Below are 22,386 nucleotides of genomic sequence, written 5' to 3' on the forward strand. Positions count from 1 at the left end.
GAAATTTTATGGTGGACCATTCCAAGGGGCATTATATAACTTTCTGGAAAATGAAATTACATTCCTCGTTGACAAAATCCAGTTCTCCCATGTATCCCTAGTGACATTAGGAAGTTTGTTGTTTTTTGTTTGCCAGTGAGGATGTAGTAAGAGTTCCCCCACCCATACCAAGGGAATCAACGGTGAAATCCAGCTTATATGACAGCTTCCCAAGCCAAAATCTTTGTGCATTGGAAACCAACAAAAAACAGTCAGTACCACTATAGATGGCCATGAATGTGTCAAGAATTGAAGGAGGGTGAAATTTCCCTGTGTAATCTTCCTCTGTTCTTTGGATAGCATTCCCCGTAGCCTCCAGCTTTTGATCATCTCTGTTGTCTCCTTAGTGTGCCTTCCCCTTCGAGGCCTGCCCCGTGTCCCAGATACTTCAACACTCTCCCCATCTGCTCTGCTTCCCTCAGCTTCTTTTCCCTCTTGGCAGCCAACTGTGTTCCCAGCACCTCATTCCACCTTCCCACTTAGGGATCCAAACGCCAGAATGACTGCATTTCAACTTTCCACTTTGGGAAAGCAAAGAAATGAGTTCCTAGTAACAATTCCAGGGTTGAGCCTTGCAGGTCTTTTACAGTTCTTAAAACGAGGACGGAGAGGTGTCATGGTTATTTAGAGGCCTTGTAACATGGCTATTTACAAATAAGTGTGTGCTGCCCAAAGCTGGATGTATGAACAGGTATACCTGCCATATTGTGTGTCTCAAGGGATTTGGAATGATTTTGGGGAGAAGAGACACTGAAAGCAGATGAAGGGGACAATGATGATTTTATTATCTTGATATTGATAGAGCATAATTATTTAGTATACTGACTTCATTTTAATTGCTACATATTGGAGAGGAGCCTCCATGTGCCTCCATGATATTCGTGTTTATAAATTCATGCATAATATCCCAAGGACCTAGTGTTTGATCCAAAGATTTGGAGCACAAGTGAATGCTGTGTGATTCTCAGGCACCTAGGAGGCATTAGGAATTCTCTATGCTTTTTCCTCAAACTTTCCAATCTACCCAATGAGTCCTGAGAGGGAGTCATTATCTGATCCTATACCATGATTATGGAAGAAGTATTTTCCTCAGCTGGAGATTAGATAGATCCATGAAAATAGCTGGTTCTCATTCACAATACAGAGCAGTTGGGGGACCTCATAAAGTTCAGTGATGCCTGATTCCTTGGAAGCCACCTTGTTACATAAACTCCATATTTCCCAATTCCCTTCTCGTTCCTCTGACAATGCACTATTTCATTTCCAAGAGGAACTACTTCTACAGGGATGAACTACTTCTCAACTCCCCACTTGTAAAGATTGGTTCCCACATAAGGCAGAAATAACCATTACTTCCAAATTAAAAGTCTCATGTTTGTCTAATATGTAACCAATCAAGAGTTTATGTACTGAATGAGATTGGTGCTGTCTTATAATATGTTTAATGATTTAAATTTTGGATTATGAACCAGTTACTATCTGTTAAGAGACCAATATCAAGGACTTTCTATGTACATACAAAATACTGATGAGAAACAACATTATTCTATAAAAACAAAACCTTAATGATGAAGTTAAGAATAAAGTAGCATACTATTCTAGTAGGAGGAGCAATAATGTCTACAAATTTGAACAAAAATAGTACAATTTATAGTGTTTGCATGTTTATTTGTTTCATAATGTATTTGAGATGGTTTATAAAAGTGTTTCTCAGCTTTAATACCTGAAGTGCAAGTCCTAGTTAGAATTCTATACAGAAAGCATTACAGATCACTCAGCTATTATATTTCTAATTCAAATGCTTTTGCAGGCAACAACTTCAGCCAAGAAGAGAGAAAAGGCATTAAAACACCAACCTGTTTTCCTTTCATTTGATCTGGTACCATTGTTGATTTGTTTTCTTTCACTTTTCATTGTGGCTGAATGAAACACCCTCGCACTACTGCCTATTGTAGTCTTTGAATAGAACTATAATTTATATTCTATAATGAAAGTTTTTAAGAACAGTGTTTTTAAAAAAAACTTTAAATGCATTTTCATGTTTTCAGAGAGAATAGCAAATGAAAATTTTTCATGAAACGAAGAATTAAATGACCAACTTAACATAAGTGTTGTTCTGATACCACAAGATCACTGAAAATAATGATTTGGAGTTTTCATCTAATAGAATAATACTAATGTGAATGTTGACTTGGTTAAATTAGAAGTTGTCTGGTTGTCTCTGTCCAACAGAACATGGACACACTGGTTCCAGAAGTGTGCTTTTCAGAAATACTTGTTCGGCTTAGGAAGTAGTAGATGTATATTCATGCCCATTAATACTATGTTGAGAATATTAATGTGTGTTAAGCCACAGAATGTTTGTTATTACATTTTTCTTATTCAAATGTATAAGAATGCTGGGCGGTGGTGGTGCACGCCTTTAATCCCAGCACTCGGGAGGCAGAGGCAGGCGGATCTCTGTGAGTTCGAGGCCAGGCTGGACTGACAGCCTCCAAAACAATACAGAGAAACCCTGTCTCGTAAAACCAAAAAAAAAGTATAAGAATACTAGTGAACTTAAACAAAATTATCATGTTATATCAAACAAAAAGTAAACTGACAATTTAAATTTTCTTATATAGGATTTTCTGAAAACTTTCTTCAGGTTTCAGTGTCATAGGTGTCTGTACTGGGAGTTATAATTAAACCATTTCAAATGATTAAACTTTTGGGAAACTACAGAACTTTTTGTGCCTTCACTTAGTGAGCATGTCCCAGTAGTTCTTGTGACAACCACAAATACAGAAAGATCATCGCAAGTTTCCCAAGTTTGCTGCTGGATGGTATTTTGTCTCTAGATCAGAATTATGTTGCATAAGACTAAAATCATTCATTACATTGCAGAACTCCAGCCAGAGAAGATGTTTTAGTTCATGTAATGAAAGCTACCATTCTTTCCTAAGATACTGAAGCAGACTCCCAGTACAGGATGGATCCAGAAGAAAGAAAGGGATGTTTTAATTAAATCAGTCTTGCTTACATATTTCTAAAACGAAGCTTTACACCCTGAGCTTGGCTTTTGAAGATTCAACGTGGATCTACTGATCATTTTTAAGTTCATGTAGCCTCTTATATAATTAGTGAATTTAGCTTAAGTTGTATATTTGTCCGCCAATGGAATAGAAATGTCCTCATGCTAAATGGTTTTCTTACTCTCTGTTGTACACTTCACCTTCAGTTTTCATCATTGTGACTTAAAGAAAAATTTTTTGAGTATTTGAGTGAATAAACTATTTCCCCACTGCAATGAGGGAAAATAAGAAATCATGCTTCTATTGAAATATATCATTAATAATGATAAATCTGTTCCATTTTCTCCTTGCAGTCTCCAAACGTCCACAACTACCCCGATATGGAAGCTGTTCCCCTGTTGCTAAATAATGTGAAAGGGGAGCCCCCAGAGGACTCATTGCCTGTAGATCACTTCCAGACACAAACTGAGCCAGTGGACTTGTCAATCAACAAAGCCAGGACCTCCCCTACCGCAGTTTCATCCTCCCCCGTCTCCATGACAGTGTCTGCCTCCTCGCCTTCTTCAACTTCAACCTCTTCATCATCTTCTAGTCGTCCAGCCTCATCCCCCACTGTTATAACATCAGTATCTTCAGCATCGTCTTCGTCAACAGTGTTATCTCCAGGACCCCTTGTTGCCTCTGCATCTGGCGTGGGCGGCCAGCAGTTTTTGCACATCATTCATCCTGTCCCACCTTCCAGCCCCATGAACTTACAGTCTAACAAACTCAGTCATGTTCATCGAATCCCTGTGGTGGTACAGTCAGTGCCGGTTGTCTACACAGCCGTACGGTCACCTGGAAATGTGAACAACACTATTGTTGTGCCACTCCTGGAGGACGGGAGAAGCAAAGGTAAGAGACACAAAGTCTCACTGTGTTTCAGCACTAGAGAAAGCCATGTGTTTTTTTTTTTTTTTGACTGAGATCTAGATTGTGTGTAGACACTATGTTCAAAGAATCTGTGTAGAATCATGCACACCATCTGATTGGCTACACTGAGTAGAACCCTGCTTGGGAGCAGTCACATACAGTTCCCTTAGCAGAACCCAGGCCATGTTGCCTATTTACTGAGTAATTTCATGTCTGAATTCTGATATCTTAATTAACAAAATAATGCTTCCCTTAAATGGTAAAGTGGGAGGGGCAGCCTGTGGATAGTAGAATTAATATGAAATGAAAATTCATGAATCCTTTATAAACATTGGTCATTGTGAGTGTTTTGAGGCAAACACGGACTTTCTTGTGGTTGTTCAAAGTTGAACTTTGTAGATGACTAATATAAAATGTCATAAAGATGAATTGCCTAAGGTCTAGACACTTATTTCTGAGTGTCTTTTAAATTAGGTTGATATTAAAATGATTAAGCCAGGCAAGTACAATGTCCATTTAATCACAGCACTCTATATCTTGATCTATAGGCAGCATAGAGACACAAAGACTAGCATGGGCCTTTGGAACCTCTAATCCCGTTCCCAGCAGCACACCCTTTCCTCAAAGACCATACCAACTGTAACAAGGCCACGCCTCCTAATCCTTCTAGGCCTGCTCAGACAGGTCCACTCCATGATGACTAAGCATCCAAACAGATAAACCTATGGGGCCATTCTTCTTCAGATCACCATAACCTGTGAAAAAAAATAGATGTCGATGTAAAATTCATTTTTAATCATCTTCAAATTCAGTTACTATGGTTTTTAAATAACAGATTGAGTTATAATGGTAATATTTCAAAACACATTATTAAGGGTGTCTAAGTTTTCGGAGATAAGAAGACACTTTGTCACATTCTCATGTGGTAATATTTAGTTACTTCTTTAATTGTGGCAGTTAAACAGCTGTGTATGGAGTTTACCTTCTACTTATGAGTCATTGCTTTAGGAAGAGTTTTAATAGAAAAAAATTACAAATCCTGTATCTTTATTCTCTCCTACATACAAGTTTAAGCACTGAGCCTCCCCTCCCTGGAAAAATAAAATCCTATATTGTTGACTTATTCCCTATGAAATTGAGTGCATACTTGTATATTCAGAGGCCAAACACAATGCTAGGATCAGACTTTCCCAATATTGCTTTTTTCTTTGACACTGTGTTACTATTGAGGCCCATGATTAAAACATGATCGATGAATGCATAAACCACTGTCTTCTCATAAAATGCTAGGAAACATGGTTGTTTTGCTTCTGGTAAAAGGTAGGATTCAATATTGAGAAATGATATATGATTGAAAACTTGGCAGAATGTTTATGAACATCTGTATAGAGCTGTGTGTTCACCACTAGAAGTTATTACTTTATCAATATTAAATTTCTTCGTAGCCCTCAATAAGTTTCACCTTCCGTCTTTTAACAAAGTTAAAAATCTCCTGATTCAGGAATTTCAGTTTGCATGTTTGAGACGTAGACACCCCCTGCTTTCTCTAACAATGTCTGTTGCCAAGGCCCACGTGGCTTGGGTTCTAGCACTCTGCCTAGGCAAGGAAGAAAAGGCAAGCACACAGGCATGTACACAGTGAAGCTGGGATAGAGTTGGGCGTGGCCTCGGCATGTTTATTATGTACAATGCAGGGGCTAGTTAGACTCAGTAGTCTCTGTCAATGGGCAGGCTCAGTCTACAGACATCTGGGAGGAGGAAGTCACAGTTGCTACTCCATACACACTGATCAATTTTTCATAAACACTAATACTCAAACTCCCTGAAGAAAGCTTGGCTATTGGTCTTGAGCTAAGCCCATATGGGTAACAGCTTAGCCAATTTCCCAGGAGTCAATTGCTCTCCGAGTCTGTAACATGGATGTGTCCATGTCAAAGTACATGGTCACTTCCTCCCGGAAATCAGTTTCAGCAACACTTTGGACTGAACAATTGGAGAAAAGGGGAGATTAAGGTGCTTTTGACTGGATTATTTTCATGCTGAACCCTTTTGGTGTTTCTCATAACACTGACTAAAATGACCAAGTCTCTTTGAATAATAACAACCTAAATGGGTACTAAATCAGATTGTTTGTTTTACTTATTATCCAGACATATAGGTATAAATTAGTAAGGATTAGCATTTAATAAGCAGTGAGGCACATAATTTATATTTCTACATATATATGGTATAATTTCATATATGTGTCTATGTGTCCATGGTAGACTCCAGTGTCTCTGGTTTTATAATCATATATGTATGTCTATGTTACAGTCTAGTCATTCTGCAGTGCCAATTAATGGAAATATCACTTTGTTAAACTAATTAGTAAATATTTTAATGTTGATTATGAGCTTTTTATATGATTTTGACTTAATAATTAGCAAAAGAGATACCTTTTATTTGCCATTATCATTTCATAGGAGAGGTTTTTTGTAATTAGAAGATATAACATATGAAATATATATATGTCTAAAATTTAAGTTTTTGGAAATTGTGTGTTGCAGGAGCCCTTTTTTTCTATGTAAGTTTATTAATTACTCTTATGTGGTATATTTTATTTGGTAACTTTTATGTCATGAGTAAAAATGTGCTCAATTATAAGCTCAGTAAACCATTCTATGTATTTTAAGATAACAGATACATGAGATAAAAATGCTGCTTCTCTCACTTACAACTATAGAAAACTATTGTCTTAATCCTTAATTTTATCAGTGGAAAAATGGGACTATTAACATGACCTATATTAGGATTTCATGGAAGAACATAGTACAGATACCTAGTATTGACCAAGTGACAGTAAACATCTGTATTTTACCATTATTACTTTTCTCCTAAATATGACAAGCAAAAATCAACACTTCCTCTTCTTCTCCTTACAAGACAGATAGTTGATGGTGGTGGTGGCATCAGAGACCAAGCTTGGTGAGTTAGACATCAACCCCAGGAAGCGGGTTTGGTGCTACTTCTCAAAGTTGCTGACACAGCAATGATAAGGGATGGGAGATTAGTGTGAGAAATTGTCTGGAAACACCTCATTTTTAAATTTTATTACTTCATATTAAGTTTTTATAATCACCATATTCTACAAATATTGCTATAGCATTTTATATCATTTTACTGTTTAACTGATTAACTGGAGGACAGTAAAAGTGTCTAGTGGAAAGCTTTGCCTACCTCACAGAATGAGGAAAGGAAAGGACATTTGGGTAATCCTTCAACTCTTTATTTTACACATATTCAGCTGGGTACTAAACAGACAATGAAATAGCCAAATAATAAAAGGAGCTCCTATAATACCTCCTCATATAGGACTAGTATACTTGGTACGGATATACAAAAGAAAAATACCCTATACTAATTAATTTTTGAAAACACTAATATGAAAGGTATAAAATGTCACTCATATAAACTTGGTGACTTTACCAGCTAATTACTTTTGAGATTGGTATAACCTGTATGATCTGTGACAGAGAAGATGAGCCTACACATCACCTGACACAAAGTACTGTGAATATACATATCCTCACATAAAACTCACATATCGTGTGGCTTGAGTCATGTGTTCATGCAAGTGTCTACTAAGCATCTCTCAGCAGTAGTAGACATTACTGCCACTGAGGATACAGATATAAACAGAGCTGGTACCTTTTCTCACACTGCTTCCTGGTCTAACCATTCTGAAGCTAATGGAACACATATAGCTAAGGGCAGCTAGGAATGAAGCCTAACACAAAATTGGAAGCATACTTAAAACTGAGATGTTGTTTGCAATTTCTTTTTAACCAAATTGCATATCATTTAGCATGACTTTTACAGAAGATAGCATCACATTGCAGTGTAAAAATGCTGGATATAACTGCTAGTCTGATGGATAATATCAAATTAAAGAAATCTTAGAAATGAATATTCATTACTTTTGGTTAGAGTAGGATGAAAATTTACATAATGTCAGTCAGTAACTTGTCCAGTAAGAAGATAATTAGAATTATAAGAAAATAGAATTGTATTTGACAAAAATGTATTGCCATATAGCAATGTCTTGCCTATGATTATCCATAAAAAGATGGAGGTCATGGTTTGGGGAAGGAATGAGATAAAATGCCCACCAAGAAAGCTTTAATAACACCAAAAGGACATGAAAATATTTTCTGATGAAACCAGAGCCCCAACTTATCCAAGTAGAAAGGATATTGGCCTTGAGGAATGAAAGATGTTAGCTACCCCAGAGTACACAGACATCACAGTGGGACATGGAATGGAATGTGAAATAGGAAGAAAGCTGGAAAAATGTTCAAGAGGTACAGTAAATGAACATTATTTAGAATAGAGCTGTGAGAGTAAGGAGTAAGAGGTCTACTGAGGACAAGCAGCATGGACCCTCCAGTGTGAAGCTGGGGGAGATACAGCTCAGCTATGTAGAAGAATGTTTTGTTAATACAGAAGCTACACCTCTCAAGAAGTTGTCTTTAAATAACAACTCTAGGAATTACAGTCCAGCCTATGAAAAGGTGTAATATAATTCCCATGGAAGTTTCATTATTCTGTTTGTAGCTACTTAGTGGCAGAAGCCCATATAGCATCACAGTAAATCAGGGGCAAGGTTGTGCTCAGTTCAGTTAGTAGCCTGATGGAAAAGTAAGGCACGGTAGAAGAGTAGAATTCTCTTCCCTTCTGCCATGTAAGGTAGATTTCCTATATAATAAACATGGTGCTGAGAACTGCAGTTCCAAGCAGAGCAAGGCCATGCTACACTGAATATTACATTTCAATATGAAAGGTGATGAGCGTGTGTCAACTACTGTAAGTGCTACAGAGAACCAACAGGACATGAGAAGTTAGAAAGAGAAGGGTCTGCTGTTAGGTATAATCAAGGAAACCCTTTGAGCATTCACCTGTGCACATCTGCAAAAGATACTTCCAAAAGATCTGAAGGCTCAATTGAGTGTCACCTGTGTGATGACGGACAGAGAGAAAACTGTTTCCTAGAGTGAGCAAAAAGTGAAAATGGTAGCGATGAGCACTAAAGAGACATTGGCGCCCGAACAGGGGTCGTTAGAATCTTAAACCCCAAGGTGACTTCTGTTGTAAATGTAATGGGAAGCCACTAGGACTGGGCATTTCTGCAGAAGTAAGCTGTGATCTTTACTGTATTGCAAGACACATGGAGCTGCTGCATACAGTAGGGAAAATGGGACAGGAGCGAAAATGGGGAACTAGCTAGGGATTATTGCCATCTGGGTTGGAAGTGTGAGTAAAGATGGGGAGTAGAGGTGGCCTCTAAGCTTGTGCCTGACCTACTGAGCAAATGATGCTGACCTTTCCTAAGACAGGAGAACTGTGGGTGATAGGCAAATTCCTTTGGGGTGTACTCTATTCGGCACAACATGCCCGTTCTACATTTGTCTAGAATGCTTGAAATGGTAGTTAGACAAATGAGCCTGGGGTTCTAAGGAGGAAGCAGTTTGGGAAAATGCATTTGGGATGCATTAGAGTAGAGGAGGTACTTGTTGCCTAATAAAGACTGCCTTGGATCATCTTGGCCAAAGCAGAAGGACAGGCATGTAACAAATTTTTATTTTTAGCATTTGTATTTGTGTGTATTATGAGTACCAGCATGCGGTGTACATGCGTGTGAATGTGGAGTCCCAAAGGTGACATCAAATGTCTATGCTGATCACTCTTCACTATTTATTAAGGTAACAGATTCTAGCTAATCTAAAAAGCCAGGTTGCCCCGTGGTCCCCCTGTCTCTGCCTCTCAACCAGGATTATTGGCTTTTTGTGGATAGGTTCTGAGGATTCAAACTCTGTTCTTTCACACTTCCATGACAAAGGCTTGTCAACTGAGCCTTCTTCCAGCCCCAACAAGCCTTTGGTCATTGTGATATGACATTGTAAACTATAATTATGTTGGGGCATATGTAACTACCCTGCTCTATAATTCGGACACACTTCAGAGATTAGGCAGAGGCGCCTGAGAAGTCAGGAAGGGAAGTGAGATCCAGTAATAGCAATCTGCTAGAGAACATAATGGAAAAGCATAATGATGTAAGGACATTGAGAACAGTGCGGAAAAAGAGGGTGTTTGATGGAGAGACTTTCCCCTTATGAGTAAATGCTGTCTAGGGACTTAGCGAAAGGAAAGTGGAGAGCTGTGGGTTCGGACAAAGACTGAAATAGGGCCTTGTTCGGAAAGGAAAGTAAGATTCAATCCATGGAGTGTTTCCCTCAAGAGCTGTGGAGATGAGCAGTGGTACTTGGGGAGGCATTCTCACTCTTCATGAAAAGATTTATTAAGAGGTGTGCACAGATTAGCGTATCTGCGTACTCTCAAGAATAATCCAGTAGAGAGTTTAAAACAGGTAATTGTGGCTAAGTCTGTGGAAGGGAGAATTGTAAGAACAAAGTCTTTAGTTTCATGTGAGGGCTTCTGTTATTTTGGAGAGTAACCTGTATTTCATAGCAATTAATTTGTATCTAGCATTTATTTGTTGTATTGACAAAACTGTTAGAACAAAGATGCATAATGAAAAATGAGAGGAAATGTAAAAGCAGATGATAAACATCTATATTGACATGGAAAAGCATAACAATAAAAGTTAAGTAAAATACAGGTTCCACTGATAATTATAATTATAAAGAAGACTCAGTAATGACCTGGGATCGTCAATGCAAGGCAAACAAAAGTTAAATAAACTTTGGCCTCTATAGATAATTATGAAAATGATACCAGAACCAATGTAAATAGAAATCAAATATTTTCATCACTACCTTGTGGAGTATACACAGTAGTTCAAAGTAGGCAATACATCCCAAATAACTTTTTCTAATTTCCTAAAAGCATTTTCAGCATGTTAATATTGATAGGTATCTACATTTTAGAATTTAAAATAATTATAGGAAAATGTCATGACCAGTTTCAGAAAATTCAGGTCAAATGCTAAAGAACACAGATTTTCTCCAATGTATGAGTTGGTTCTTCCTCCTTCTCATGAGAGGGACGGGTGACCTTGATGTGGAAGAACAAGACAAGGGTGTGGCTGACCTGTGGCTTTGAGTACAGAAGGCCTGAAGAGACCCAGAATGGGGCGGGGCGTGTCTGTGTCACAGCTAGATGATTTTCTTTCCTGAGTGCCTTCCCTGTCTTCTTTAGTATCTTACATAGATTGCAAGATATGTCTGTGTGCCCCCCCATTGACTATCCTTGGCCCCACACAGAACTAAGTAGTGTGTAGGAGTGAACCCCACAAAGCTATCCATCTGCCCATGAGGGTGGAGACATATAAACTGACACAGGTAGATATAAAAGGAAATGAAAGAAAAAGGAACCTCCTTTTTATCCTGGAAGCCAGCCATGTTTCTAACTCCTGGTCTGTGAGACTCTCTCTCTCTCTCTCTCTCTCTCTCTCTCTCTCTCTCTCTCTCTCTCTCTCTCTCTCTCTCTCTCTGGTAAATAAATATATTGTTTTCCATATATAGCATCGAATATTGTTATAGTAGTGTGTGTATGATGATGTAGAAGGAGATCACATAGAAGGAAGGAATCCAGCTCCATTTTTCTACAGCTCTTTTAAAAATCAACACTAGAATCTGCCTTAATTATACAAAACATCTTTTTACTCCATGAAGGGTTTATTGTTGAACTAGTGTGTCATTTGAAAACATAACTTCATGGGGCCCATAAGAACATTTTCCATGGTTTTGAACACATGAGCAGATGCTTGAGAACAATCCTGAAATAGCTGACTAGGGAGAGTTGATTCTGCCACTATGAAAACTACAGCAGACCGGGTGTGCCTTTTCTTTGGTCATTCTACTTAGATGTGGACACACTAAAGGCACCCCTTCCTCCCAAATACTACTTACATGCATAGAAGCCATTTAGGACTTTCAGAGGGTCAGGGCCACAGGCAAATCTGTGATACTCACCTCCCACCCCCCATTTTCTTCCTTCAGGCAGTTGCTTTTCTCAGCAAGCTACAGGAAGAAGCCTCAAGTTTATTTTTAGTCTTCTGCCATTTATATTTGTGAAAGGAAATCTGGTCGCCCAAGTGATGACTGTAAAGCACATTGGAAGGGCTGACCCTGGCTCCCAGTACACGATTTCGCATTTCATGGTTTAGTTACATTGGGTTTCTGTTGTTAGCCAACCACCTGTTGTCGTCGGTTCCTTGTTTCAGGTCATAGTTCTTGTCATACACTTGACTCTGCTGTTCACCTCACACATGACTGTCATCTTTTAGTTCACCGTTGAGTGGACTCCTGGTGTCATCTGGCCATAGGACCAGAATAGTCCCAGGCAGCTGACCTGTGCTTATGTGTACGGTTGGCTTCCGAGTGGCTGCTGCTCTCTCCTCATTTGGTAAATGACTTCTACTTACTCTGTTTATATATAGTAGCTAATAGATATAGACTTATAATTCTAGACTTCTGTGTTACCTGTGAACTGGATTTGTGTGAATAGACCCAGTAGTTCTGTTCTTTAGCTTATGCTTTAACGTGCTTTGTTGGAAAATATGACTGGAGTCTTTCTGTCCTTTGGGTTTATTGTTCTTAAATAGAGATTTCTGACAAGACTGGAGTGTTTCACTATCACCCGTGTCAAACAAAGGTGAGAATTTATTAAACAGTGAGGAGAAGGTGGCAAGTCTGTGTACATGAAAAATTTAACTAGGAGTTCAGAATGCTTTATTCTCCTTGTGTAAATTGGTGATTTATTGCTCTTTTTAAACCTGAGTTTCAGTGTTGAATGAAAAGTTAACTATTTCTTTTTACTTTTGTGTTTGCACATAAGGTTGAATAGATTCCACCAAAAAATTGGCATCTTGTGCTCTTGTTTATCTGAAACTCTCCAATCTGTCAGTCCCACTGTTTCATCGTGCACAGGCTGGCTTAGTTCTGAGAGTCAATGATCATAAGTGGCTCGGAAGGGCTGCATAAGCTGTCTGTATTGCTTTTAGAGATTAGTAAAAAAGACCAGCCTGTGGGTGAGCATTGCGCACACTGCATAATGCCAGCAAGTGACTTTGATTGGCTTCCCAGTTTTCTCAGTTAATTCAACAATGCAAGCACAAAACAAAGACAAGATAGAAAGGAACCAGAAAGGACCACCCTCGGGGTGGTCTGCTTGAAGAGGTGAATGTTACTAAAGAACTGATGATAGAGACAACTTTAATTTTTAGGTAAAATAGATCAAGCTGGAGGTTGACAAAATAGACTTTAGATTCATTCTGTTATAAGGTGTTACTAATAGCTATTGAATGAAATAGACCCTCGTGCCATATTCATTTGCCCAGAACCAGTTTCTCTCATGAAAAACAGTTCTAGTACATGTTTAAAGAGATTCCTGCCTAAAATATTACCTTATACTAATATAGTATTCAAATGGAATCTTCATTTCTGACATTTAGAAGACAGAACATTAGACATTCAATTTTCGTAAGATAATATTACTAACTATAATCTTCTGATTTCACATAGTCCGAGTAATGCTATATGCTACAGGAATTCTATTTCCACATCAGACATCACTATTTATAGAACTATTTTGATATTGGAACATCTCCACTCACTTCAAGAAATGTATATCTATTATTCGGTAAATAAACACATGTTTAGCAGTTGACTCAGTGACATATAAGGCCTTGTAGGAACAAACCTGAGCAGGGAGACTCTGCTATCCGAGAGGTGAACTTGCTCTGAGAATCACCACAAACAGTGTTTGAAATTGGCTTCTTAATAATTTATAGCTCACTGCTGGTGCTCTGTGTCCCTTACCTTTTCTAGTTCCCTTAATAATTCTGTTTCTGTTCTAAGCTATGTTACTATTGTCTAAGCTCTTTCATTAGGTTTCCTCTTCTTAAGGGAGAATTGATGAAGTGTTATATTAATTGTATTCTTTAGAAAAAATATAATTGATACCAGTCCATCTATTAGTGACAGGAATGATAACAATTTACCATGCAGTGATCACATGCTTCATTCTTTCTCCAGCCACCATTATGTGGGGGTGAATATTACTTTCATCATTGGCCAATTATTATTTTTATAATTAGGTGGCTTCACCATCTTTTCTTCACCTAACTATTAACCTATGTAATCAACAAATGTTTTATGTGCCACTTAAGTGCTACCAATGCTCTTCACTAATAGCAAGGAAAGTTCATTTAAAAAGAAATACTTCTAGAATACCAATTGCTGTTTATACTATACGGAAACAACACTGTTCACATTGAGAGTCTTTCCTGTTGGAGAAACTGGAAATAACTGAAATTTGGTGATTATAAAGTAAAATAGAATGGAATGGGTTAAAAATAAATCTGAGAACATGCCCCAAATAAATATCAATTTATGAAATATGCTCACTAACCTATCGATTTACAAGCATGTGCATGTGTTATTAGGACCTCACCTTTGTATGTGTGTGTCTGTGTGTGTGTGTGTGTGTGTGTGTGTGTGTGTGTGTGCGTGTGTGTGTGTGTGTGTACTGAGACAGGCTGAAGTGTGGTAGCGGTGGTATTTGTGTCCTGTCCATGCTGGAATGTATGTTATCTTCCTATGGGACCAGTGTTTGAAAGATACTCTTTGGGGACTTTTCTCTTTTCTCTTCCTCTTAGTTCTCTTTTCCTTTCCATCCACTTGGGATTGGGTGTGGATACCGGACAAGGTCTCAATGTAACCTAGACTGGCTCCTGGGTATGACCTCGTCCTGTAACAGAGGCAGGTCCTGACTGCTAATCCCCCTACCTCCACCTCCTGAGTGCTAAGATTACAGACCTGTCCCATCATGCCTGGCTACCATAGTTTTTGATGTTTTTGTCCTGAGGCTCAGTCTCTCTTTCTTTTGGTATCTCACCAAACCTTCTGCCCCAAAAGTCTTATGGGATTGAGATTTACCTTTAGTAACATAATCTTTGTGCTGCCATCTAGTGGTATAATCTTCAAAACATAAACAGGGAGACTCGGGTACTATATGACTGAAGATACTTTTCCTACCCAGCATGGCCCCTGGGTTTTGCCAACTACTTCAGAGTCGTAAGAAAGTGCAACAAATCCCTTCTAAGACAATTTTCTTAGTTTGATGGTGTAAGTCTGTAATCCTAGAAATGAAACTTTGGGCAATGGAGTCATCTTTAGTTACATACAAAGTTAGAAACCAACCCTGAGCTGCCTGAAACCCTATCTCCAACTATCCCTCTCTGTATAAAAAAGGGTTAGGGTTATAGTTAGGGTTAGGGTTGGAGTTAGGGTTAGGGTTAGAGTTAGGGTTAGGGTTAGGGTTAGGGTCTTTAGGGAGACAGGTGGTAAGCTTGATGCACCCAAGAAAAACAAGACTATCCATCAGAGAAAGTTTTTGACAGCTAAGAGCTGAGAATTTTACTAGAAACTGGGTAGAAGTTTAGGGTAACCATATGGTAGATATGGGTTACCCACTTTCCTAAAGAAAAAGAAAAAGGACCTTGCAGTATGCACTCTTCTAAAAATAAGATCTTCTGTTGACAATTATATAGTTTATAAATTATCCTTTGCCATGGTATAAATCCTCATTCCTATGATATAAGACATTCGGGGGGCATCTAACAAAGTTCTTCATAGAAAGGTAAGGGTTGTGAAATATACAATTTAAGTTGTACTTTTTCCTCTTTCTCATGAGCTGTGTAGGATACCAGCACGAGCTCAGTAGATGTTTATGAAAGAGATGTGTGAACGTCCGAATAGATCACCATAACTTGTAGTATATGATATGATTAGGTATGAAGAAATTCTGTGGCCAGTACTGACCTACAGTCCCAAACTTCAAACTCCAAAGAGAGCTCTTCCTTTGTGTTATGAAGTAGAAGGAGACTCAACACAAATGCTAACCAGCTTCTCCCAACCCAGTCTGTTGCCCTTCCTCTAAACATGCCTCATATTTCAACCTTGTGCCCTGGCTTTTCCTGATGCTGCCTCACCTTTGCTCATGCAGCGAAGGGTCTTGTGCAGAAGTCTTGGTTCAATGTGCCTTTCAGTGGAGGGTCATACCAAATTGCAAAGCCTCCTCAATGCTCTTTCTCTCTCCATAACTTCTCTCTCTCTGTCTCAAGGCCTTATCCAATGTGGGGGGCACATTAAAAACTTCCAAGTATTTGCAGAGACATGCCTGCCATCCTCAAGACTTTTGACTACTTATGACAATAAATCCTTTGGAATCCTTTGGGTTATTGAGTATATATCATTGTTTCTGCACTGTCCTTGAGTATCTTTCATTCCACAATATTTATTGTGAAGAAATACTATTTGTAGATTTCCCCTTCGTGATCTTGACCTCCAGTGCTCATGAAGGAGAAACCTACAGAGACTGCTGAACCAAACTGGTGGGAACTCATAAACCCTAGACCAACAGCTGTGGCGCCTCCATGGGACCAAACTAGGCCCTCTGATTGTGGGAGACAATTGTGTAGCTTGGGCTATATGAGGGACTCCTGACTGCATGACCATTGTCTATCCCTAGCGCATGAGCTTGTTTTGGGGAGCCCATTCCCTAGGGTGACATGCCATACTCAACCTTAACACAGGGAGAAAGGCTTGGTCCTCCCTAAACTTAATGAGCCAGGCTTTGTCAACCCCCCCATGGGAGCCCTTACTCTGTGAGAGGAGTGAATGGAGGCTGGGCTGCAGGGAGGGAAGCAAGGGTGGATGGAGGAGGGATGGGAAGGAGAACTGTGGTTGGAATGCACAATGAAATTTTCAAAAAAAACTAAAAAAGAAATAATATTTGGTGTTATATTATAATTGAGTTAATGCAACTTTTAATAGTTCCTGGAGTCGAACTCCTGTGAGTGAGAACTATTCTGAAGGCTTCAAAGGAGACTAATGAATAGACTGCTTTGTGGAAATTATTGTCAGGCCTCATCCATTCCTTTGCTTAGTAAAACATTTTATCTGTGGACATGGGATGAAGAGGCTTTAATTAGACCTGTATAATTAATAGAATCAGTGATGTATCTTGTATGGTATATATAATAGTTATAACAATCTCATTTCCCAGTCAGGGTCAAAAAAAATATGCCTCATCCCATGCTACAGTTAACCGCATCAGCATTGTGTTACCATAAAGTCTGGAAATTGTGGCGTACGGATAATCCCACCATAAACTGTAATAAAAATTACCCTTCCAGACTCAATATTCTCTCCATTAAGTTCATAGACACTGTCTCCTTGTACATAAAGTTTTATGAAATAAATCGACCGGTCTGCCTGTCTTTACCAGATAGCAAGCTGTTTTGATTTAAAAGCTGATGATGGTACAATCAGTTTTTCCGTGTTTGCAGTGCATGTTAAAAACATAAATTTCCTTTAACAAACCTTAAGTCGAAGGAAATTGCTCCTCTTCCTTGCACCCTGCATTTAAGTATCTCTTTGTGAGAAAGAATCAATGATGTATTTACCATGGCTGGCCCATTTGTTGTGGCCATAAAAGGAAGATTTGGTTTCCCGGTTCAGATCCCCTGCCTTAAAGGTGTATTAAGCAAAACGAAGCTCAAATCTCAGACAGCTTTGTGGGAATTGTCTGGAAGCATTCTGTGTTTAGAAGACATTGTCAATTTCCTGATTGTGTTTTTTGTCTTGTCTGTGCTGAATCCAAAGGCTTCCCTAATCATCTCTGCTATGGCCTTTGTCAGAAGTGAATGCCTTAAATCAATCCTCTATAAATGCAGGGACCTTTTAAACAGAGCAAACCTTCTGGGGCCTCACACATAAATCCTCCGAGAAGTTGCGCTGGAGGAAGTCACAATGTAGAAGAGGTGATGCTTGAGGTGAAACTTGAAGAAACCTCACACTCCAATATCAGAGTGAGGAGGAATATGTTAGACCAGGAAGAGGATGGATGGTGAACGCAAGATGGAGGGGTTGTGATTTTGTTGCCATGTAATTTCTAATGCATTTTACCATACATACACTGTGTATGGTATAAAACATGCATGCGTGATATATACTCCCCTATACCCCTAGGAAAGACCTGAGCTTGTCACAGCTCCAAAGGTTTTAACTCTTAGATTTATTTCTTGTACTCTATGTGACTATAGTTTTCTAGCTGTGCCTCATTTGAATAAAGTAAAAAATGTTGAAGGAGAAGTAAGAGAAAGGTTTATTTCCTCATTTTTATAACACAGTCCCTCTAAAACATGCCCTCAATAGATTTTAGATATTCCCCCAAAATTGTAAGAAATTACACATCGCTTTCCATAGGTTTCTTGCACTAGGAAAATGTATCTACAATCCACTCAGATTCAATTCTGATTATTTTATGTGAAATTAATGTACGTATTAATGCACTTTTTATCTTTTGGGACACTAAGAACAGAAGGTGGTGGGCAGATGAGAGTTCAGCATTATTATCACACTAAGAACTTCATTCAGCAGAGCAAAGACTTTCTGGATGAGAGTAAATAGGGTTACAATCCTTTGTCCTTGAGGGTAATACTACACAAGAGCATCATAATTGCCTTTGAAATAATGGCCACTAGTAATGAAGGAATTGCTATCAGACTATTTGAGGAAGTCAGCAAAGTATGTAAAAAAATTTTGTAAATGTGTTTGTTGAAACTCTTTAAACAATAATGTTTGTTGACTATATGTTCCTTGTGAGTTAAATATTTTATCCTTAAATCTCCCAGTAACTACTCTATAGGTATTGCTGTCCCTTTTTCATGAGCAAGAAAATAGAGATCTCTGTGGCTCTAAGGGGTAGTACTTTGAATTAAATTGGACTTTAAAATACTTCAAAATCATTTCCCCTGACTTTGGATTGACACTTAACTGATAAACTTGAAATATTGAAAGAATTTGTCAGTGTTAATATCCCAATTCTGTATTTCCCAAAGTAAGGTGCTGTTTAACAGACCACGAAATATTGCATTTTAAAATCATGTGTGTTTTTGGTTAAGGTTTAAAATTTATGATGTATGAAATATGTATCTATAGCTCCAACTATATATGCACATATATGAACCCTATGATGTAATCCCACATAGCTAATTATTCACATTAGAGTGCGGTACTATGTGCTTCAATTTCTCCAACATCTTGCAACATGAGAGGAATAGCCCCAAGCTGTAGGTTAACATTTCTAGGTGCAGGGAAATTTTGTCACAGTGTGGTTCACTGAGTTTCAGAGACTGACATCTGTGTCATTTTTAGACATATCTGGTCTCTGCCTGGAGCTCTTTTGAGGAAGAAAATGGACACAAAGACACACACATAACACAGACATGCCTGTTGTATCTTTCCTCATCCTGATCGTGGTTATTAAAAAAAACACACAAGGGAAAAAAAAAACAGCAAAAAAGACACAGCCAACATTTAATGTTACTGTGTTACTGTTACAATTACATTTATTTTTCGTAGACTAATGAGTTCAATAAAATCCTGAACACTATCCAATAGCTAATCACCATTAGAGCATTACAACATTCAGAATCATCCAAGCTCACATAGCAGATGTTTAGAAATGCTTTCTTCAAACTGGAAAATAAATTCTCAAACACGTGTGTTTGAATATGAACTCGCTAGCTTCGTTTTTACATTTTTTCATTCTTTTCTTATTTGTTAAACTTCTCACAGAGTAAATGACCCTGCCTGATGCCCGATCCTCAGGTATCACACCTGCACAATAGCACATTTTGCTATACTCCTCAAGTCATCGTTTTCACAGAGCATAATCTACTTACCACGTAACAAATGAGTGGTGGTTGGTGATGCAGTCTTTAGTGGCATTATTGTGCCCATTGGTATAATCTGCAGTAATCAAGGTAGTATAACCTCTAATTATGTGTTTTATTATCTCATTATCCACCTTGAAACTAGTACAATTATTAGCAGGCCCATTTTTTCCCTTCCTTGGCCAATTGTGATCATTTTTAATGTTAATCACCATCATAAGCCCTTGGTATTTAAAAGCAAACACCCTTTCAATGAAAACTTGAATCAAGCTTTATCTATATAATGTTTTCTGATCTGATGTTAACTGAAGGCTTTAACTTTTCCCAATTATAAAGCAACACATTGAATTGTTACTACTTTCCCGCTTTGTGGTCTGTATTAGAAGCACTGGAAATGCAGTGATTTTTAGTGAGAGCAAGGGAATACTATCATATACTCAAGGGAGCAGATCATAGCTTAGTCCAAAAGAGACACAAGGGAAACCAGCCTCATTAAATTGTCCAGTCAGCATCGGAACTCTTAGTTGTGTACCTGCTCAGCCAGTCAGTTTACTTAGAGAGGCCTCTCATGTTTGTAAAGTCCATATCCCAGTGCCCCTCAAGTATCTTGGCATGTTAGACTTCATCGTGTCCCTTCTTTAGGCTCATATGTATGACTGTAAGAGTGCTCATACACATAAAGCCATATTTGACGTGTATATATGTTCATACAAAAGTATTTTAAAGGAACTATCACATTTCATAAACTAAAGAGTTAGTTGACTTATTACAAAATTATTAAATTTTACATTGTATAAAATTCTTATATTGTACCATTTAAATGTAAAAGGGAGAGCCTGATCTGGACTCACACCTGTAACGCCAGGGCTGGTTGTAGAGACAAGGGGATCAGGAGTTCAAGTTTACCCTCAACCATATACTTACCTTAAGATCTTCTTTGGTACGTGAGGTTCTGTCACAAATGAAAAGATCTTTGTTATTTCAAGGAATGTGGTGGCGACAGTGCCAGTTTATGGTTTTGGTTGCTGTCAGATTCATTTCTTAAAACTAAATAAAATTTGAGCTACCAAGTTAAGACACTAAGAATCAAAAGTCTTTGGTTTCCTTTTCTTCCACTGAGACAGGTTCTCACTATATAATCCTAGCTGCCCTGGTATGCTCTCTGTGGCCCAGGCTGGTCTCAAACTTGTGACAGTGCTCCGGGTGTTGAGAATTTAGGCATACACCACCATCCATGTCTTGGATTTATTTAAATTTTTTAACTTCTTTCCTTAACCAAGAATGTTCACATTTCCTTCCATTCACTTCCACAAGCAGTTTCGCTAGCACACATTCCTTTTTTAGTTATATGTACGAACGGTACCCACAGCCAACCCACAGTGAAACAGATAAGTCACGGCAAAGGAAACAAGCATGGGTGAGACAAGTTCATGGGACAGGCAAGCACAGGCCCCTAGACGTGGTACACAAAGAAAAAGCCACAAAGTCGGGAGGTGGAAGGGGGTGACGGTGACATCAGAAGGCTGCTCCTGAGGAACAATGTAGTCACAGTATCTAGACTGACGAGACCAATTTTAAAGGTGCAAATCCCTGAGCTACAAAAGAGCATAGTACATCCTGGTAGGGAAGCAGACTGGACAAGAGGATAGATCCGTGGTTATGAGCACAAGAAGGGCAACGATGCATGAGGATGTTCACGGATGCAGTTTTTGCGGGCCCATGCTTGTCTCTCTCAGAGACTTGCCTCACTGTGTTTGCATGTTTGTCTGCTTGCTTGCTCGCTTGCATACTTCAGTGTGTTTATCCATTTCAGTGTGAGCTTTGCAGTGGGTACTCTGTATACACTACGCGTATTAATATGTATTAGGGAAACTACAAATTGAGACAAGCTAGGTGGTTTGCATGTACTGCAAGCTTCAGGGAATCACAGAAGGCTGAGGTGGGTAGAAGTTAACAGTGCAGCGAACTCTGTGTGTGAAGGGATATATGCTATGAGATGTAGAAGAAGCAGAAACAGCAGAAAGCCACTTCCGGAAACCAGCCAAGGCTGTCTGAAGACCTGATCAGCAGTTTCTTCAATAGAAACGAAGTAAAATGTATCAGCCAAATGGATTTAAAGGGTGAGAGAAAATGTGAATCTAGAACATTTCATAAGTTCTCCTAATGTTGAAAGGAAGAATATTTGGATAGAAAGGTTGCATAAGAACTTTATCCAGGAAGCAACACTGAGTGGAAAAGTTGTCAAAACAAGAAATAAAATGTACATGAGTGGAAGCATTAAAAAATAAATCAGTATCCACCTCTGAGACAAGAACAGACATGATTGCAATACTCACAGAGATACTTAGAAACTTGTGAAAGTTAACGGAGATGATGAGTCTGAAAGTGTGCACAAGCTGGCATAAATCCACAGGTTGACAACAGAGTGGAAAAATTGTCAAGCAGAAGGCATAAAGAAACCTCCTGAGATGCTCTGTGCAAGTGTTTAAGAATGGCAGAGGCTGTCAGCACAGCACATGCCAGGAGGACATTGTAGTAGTTCTTAAAGTTCAGCACAGCATAAACCTTAAAGACTTCAAAAATATGTAGTCTATGGGTATAGCTCACAGGGATTTGCTGAACCTAGTCATAAAGAATATGCTTTCTATTCTTCCTCTTGTGGCATCATATTTGAGGTCT

The 22,386-nt window shown here is 38.6% G+C and overlaps 1 protein-coding gene across 5 annotated transcripts in view; it reads left to right on the forward strand.

The window, feature by feature from the left end:
- The window catches only part of Klf12 (Kruppel like factor 12), a 402,663-nt gene that overhangs the window by 239,545 nt on the left and 140,732 nt on the right, over positions 1-22,386 (forward strand). For all 5 annotated transcript variants that reach the window (XM_040752477.1, XM_040752575.1, XM_040752624.1 and 2 more), the window contains one exon: positions 3,407-3,947. In XM_040752477.1, the coding sequence (XP_040608411.1) occupies positions 3,407-3,947 (541 nt within the window). The remainder of the gene's footprint in view (positions 1-3,406; positions 3,948-22,386) is intronic.

The sequence above is a fragment of the Mesocricetus auratus genome, unplaced genomic scaffold (genome assembly GCF_017639785.1).
Source record: "Mesocricetus auratus isolate SY011 unplaced genomic scaffold, BCM_Maur_2.0 Super-Scaffold_2245, whole genome shotgun sequence".
Taxonomy (NCBI): domain Eukaryota; kingdom Metazoa; phylum Chordata; class Mammalia; order Rodentia; family Cricetidae; genus Mesocricetus; species Mesocricetus auratus.